Source organism: Pseudomyrmex gracilis, unplaced genomic scaffold, assembly GCF_002006095.1.
Source record: "Pseudomyrmex gracilis isolate BER0280 unplaced genomic scaffold, ASM200609v1 scaffold_928, whole genome shotgun sequence".
Taxonomy (NCBI): domain Eukaryota; kingdom Metazoa; phylum Arthropoda; class Insecta; order Hymenoptera; family Formicidae; genus Pseudomyrmex; species Pseudomyrmex gracilis.
The window spans coordinates 5,844-10,547 of NW_018021512.1; the positions used below are offsets into that span (position 1 = coordinate 5,844).

At 45.1% G+C, this 4,704-nt stretch overlaps 1 protein-coding gene across 1 annotated transcript in view; it reads right to left on the bottom strand.

Moving 5' to 3' along the window:
• Positions 1-2,637: 2,637 nt before the first annotated feature.
• LOC109861694 overlaps positions 2,638-4,704 on the bottom strand; it is a 15,419-nt gene continuing 13,352 nt past the window's right edge. Inside the window, exon 2 of the mRNA XM_020441452.1 lies at positions 2,638-2,728. Coding sequence (XP_020297041.1) covers positions 2,638-2,728 — 91 coding nt within the window. The remainder of the gene's footprint in view (positions 2,729-4,704) is intronic.

Sequence of the window (4,704 nt, forward strand, 5' to 3'; positions counted from 1 at the left end):
CAAATCGTACGGTGTCGAATAATTTGGTGTCGAATAAATCTGTGTCGAATCGAGCGGTGTCGAATCGTACTGTGGTCAAACGGAACACGCCCAACAAAGAGCCGTTTTTCAGAAACCCATTAATCAACCTCTAACTTTTTAAGAACGAAGAAGGTGAGACTGATAGGCCTAAAGTCTTTGGCTAATATGTAGCCATTTCTGCTAGGCTTAGGTATGAAAACGACTCTCGTTCCACTCTAAGCCTGGAGGACGTGTCTTAGGGCAATACTTGCTCTAATGATTTTTGTAAGTAGACCAATTAAAATCCCCAGATCCTCCTGAAGGAGAATCGAGTAGATTCCATCTGGTCCCGGTAATTTTTGAGGGTTGAAGGTCTTAACAGCCCATTCAACACCTCTCGGATAGACAACCTTTGTTGCTAAATGCCACTCCCTGGGCTTATATTCCCTGGGCTTCGACCGATTGTTTTTTTATTGTCTAATCCTGGGAAGTGGACATCCATTATATGTTTTAGAGTGTTTGGTTCTTCCTCAGTAATGTTTTCTGTTGGAAGCTTAAGACAGCCCAACTGAGGACGATGATCTAAGCTGAAGATTCTGCAAAGCATGGATGCCTCCGGGGCACTCTCAATACTTTCACAGAAGTGTCTCCAGCTTTTGCATTTTGCTTTTGTGATTGCCTTGCTATATTCTTGTTGGGACCTTTTAAAAGCTTCCCGGTGAGCCGCAAGGCCAGTTCCTTTTGCTTTGATGAATCCCTTTCTTGTTTCTGACCTCAGCTTCTCAAGCTCATTATTCCACCAGTGGTTCTTGGTCACCGCCTTTTTTGGTCTTGACAAGCAGTTTGATTCGTAGGCTTCTACAATGGCGTTTTTTAAGTAATCCGCCGCATCTTCTAAATTATTCTTAGACCTGTAACTAGTTGGGGCTCCAGCAAGCCGGACCTTGAGGTAAGCTCTGAAGCCGTCCCAATAGTCTTTCTGGGATTGCGAGCCCAGCTTATCGGTGGCGAGTGTTGAAAAGTTAGGCGTATTTGTCTGTGGTCGGATCCCGAAAGTTCATTAAAGACCTTTCAGTTCTTTACCAGACCCGCCACCCTCTCCGTACTCACCGTAATGTCAATAACCTCCCGTCTTCTTGAGTCCTGGAAGGTCGGCTCAGTTCCTCTATTTAGGATGGTAAGTTCTGTGTCCATTAGGAAACCATGGAGACTCTTCCCCCGCGAATTGATATCGGTGCTCCCCCATCCGACATGGTGGGAGTTTGCATCGCAACCCAGCAGGAGTTCAAGTTCCCTTTCCTCCGTATAGGCCACCAAGGTTTTTACCTTTTGTTGCAGTGGTGGATCCCTGGAGTCAAAAGGCATGTAAGCTACCCTATCAGTACCTCCATGTCTTCTTCCTTGTACTCTCACTCTGATGACTGTGAGGTCCTCACTGCTGAGCTGTGGCAGAAAGATGGCATTTAGTTCTTTAACCAAAATGCAAAATCTTACTCTTTTTTCCGAGTGTGCTTTGTACAAATTACCGCACCCACTCAGTTCTCTAATTGCACCGTTTACAATTCAAGACTTTTGGATTAAATATAAATATATAATAAAATTGCCGAGGCGCTCTTGCTATGATGCAAGATAATTTGTGTCATTTGGATGCCAAGAGGAGCCATTTTAAGCAGTCTTGACACTCTCCGATACCTCCACGTGCTCGGTGGCCTCTCCGCGTTTCCAGCTTGCCACCACTTTAACAGTGGCGCAACCGGTTCCGCAAAAAGGTCTGAAACCGCGGTTCTTTAGAGCTTCCAGCGAAGAGTCGCCAATCAGACAGGCGAAATGTGCGCCCGTGGCGTCCATACTTCGACTTCTCCTGACGACGACCCACTCATTGGTTGCCAGTCTCGCATTTTGTTGGTTGAGGAGCTTCAAGGCTTCCTCGACCTCTACATCGGGCTCCTCCACGTGTATCACCACCCGATGACGCCTCGGTAGCTCACCGGCCGCCAACACACGCAAAACAGTTCCCCTAATTTTCCAATAATAGGAATGACTTCTAAGCCACTCCTCCGACTCTTTACTGGCGCACACTATCACCAGTGCCCCATTTATGTCTCAGGTGCCGATGAAGGTGGGGGCTTTGGCATTTCCGGACATGCCGAGGATGCGAGACCTAATCAATTTCTTGATCTCCAACCCCTCATCAGCTCCTAATTTCTTGTCGAGGTAGCCCTCCAATATTAGAGCCACCTTGATAGTTCCTGTTGTCACCTGGGCATAAGACCTTTCATTTCTAGGTCTCTTGTCCTGGCAATTGATAAGGGGACTAGGGGTAGCGTGCTCCGGCCTGGCGCGCTTTGCCGCGCTACCCGAAGCCCGTTCACTCCTAATTCCTGTTTTTAAAACAAAAACAGTATGGGTGTGAGGGGCTTTAGCAGCCACACTCTCCCTCGCCTGCCTCTCGTTTCTCAAACGGCGCCTTGCGGCTCCGCTAGGTCTTTTGCGAAGTGGGGCTACAGAGCCTGCTCTTGTAACATTTGGACTACCTGGGTGTTTGCTTCCGGAAGAAGTTTTGCTTTTGAGAGCTTTGGAAGATGCTTGTAGAGATGCTATCCATTCAAGTCCCATAAGTGTCGCGGTCGCGCGGTCTCACCTAGCCAAAGCTGCGTACTGCCGGGGCTTGGCTCCGTACTCCTGAAGTTTGTCCGGTATCCAGAAGGCACCGTTCAGGACGCAACACCTTTTGCGCCACGCAGCTCTCGACACGATTGCTCACACCTTAGCTTAGGGGGTTCCTCTTAGTTGGCCGCAGACGGGCTCACCCCTGAGCGGGTGACTACCGCCCGCAACGTTAAGCTCCACTTCCCATTCCGACGCGAGACCCCCGAGTCCCTGAGGACATCAGATGCTCACTTTCTGTGGTCAATACTTGTCCCGTCAGTTTACACATTCATTGTGGCAACACGACCAGGCAGATCAGCCAGCGTCCACTCGGAGGCTGACGATCACTGCTCGGTCGCGCCGTCACCAGCACACAATGGGAGCAAAATAAACGTTTCGTGTAAGTTACTGCAAAGCGGCCAGACCACGTGCACACCGAGCGCTCCGCGAACCCGGAGCTCCCGCCTCGGAGCTACTACAAGGTGGGAACCCATTTGGGGGGTAAATTTTGTAAAATAATTGTTTTAAATTGCTTTATTATAAATGAATCATCTTTGTTCACACACATACTGCTTTCAATTTATGCCCTGAATAAATGAAGAGAAAGTTATATGACTGTGTATTCAGTAACTTCTTTAAATTTTATGATAAAATAAATTTATGATATACAAATATAAAAAGGAACTACTTAAATGAGAACACCGCATATTAATATACATTTTATAATATTGTTACGCGGGGGTCACCGCGTATGTGTCGCGGGAGCCGCGTGAACGGCGCGCGATCGGCGCGACTGTCGGTTACCGGGCGACGATGGGTTGTTGAAAAGAAGAGAAGCAAGAGAGAAGAATCGCGACCGCGGAACTGTCACGACGCGTTTGAACATTTGGTTCTGTATTCTATAATTATCGTTGTATTTCGAGTTGTAATAAAGTTCTTTAACGAGAAACCGCGTCCTTTCTTGGCCGCGGGTGTGAGTGCGAATCGCGGAGACCGGCGACAGAGCTGAACCGCCACTGCGGACGCAACAATATTGTTATTCATTTGGAAGTAAACTACATTTAGATGTACAAAACCAACTACAAACCTAAATAAAAATGCAAGGTTAACTGTTAGATATTTTACCCTAGAAAAGATTTCTATTGCTGTTTTGATACTTGTTAAACAGTTTGCGAAGTCTTCGATATTCTTCCATTCATTGTCTATAGGAATTGCATTATAACGCTTAATCATTTCTATAAGCAGCGTATCACTACTTCTACAAAATAAATAATAACTATATTTGGTTATTATGCAGTTTAGCAGCTTTTCTCAATTTTGGCTATTTTAACTCGGCTTTTTTAAAGAACGCTTTATTTTGTCAGTCTAATGAGGAATCAGTTGGGGAAGCTCAGAAAAATTCTGTACCTCTCCTTTTTTTTAAAAAAAAGTGAAACTTGGAAAATCTTCTTAATTAAGCGGACTTTTTCACCAATTTCAATGACATCAAAATATGTTGTTAAGGACGTTATTCTGAACAACTTTTCCCTATACATGTTACCGCCGGTCGGCTTTAGTTTTTGAGTTATAATCAAAAGAAGTTTTGGAATTGAATTCTTGTTTTTCACCATTGTGTTGATTTTGGAAACAAATATTTTGGTTGTATTACATTTTATCGCACACGTGTAGACGGCGAGAGAGTGGGGAGACACTTTTTCTTCACTTATTCGTCTATTCGCGTGCATTAATGAAACTGGACGGAATTTGCCAATTATTGTCGTAAGCGTATAGGCAGGGGGGCTGCACCCATGCACTCCTCCTACAAAACCTAACCTAATCTAACTCTAACCTAAACTCTTCGTTATGCATTCCTTCTCGCAAGATTTTTACTTATTTCTATTGATATTGTAGTAACATAGATTAACCATTGTGGACATTTTGCGAGAAGGTATGCAGAAAGAAGAGTTTAGGTTAAGGTTAGGTTGTGACCGGACGATTAGGACGTTTAATTAATTTTTACGGTCGCCACCTGTTTTTATCACCAAACAGGAAGAAATTAATCCTTTTTTTGTGTTT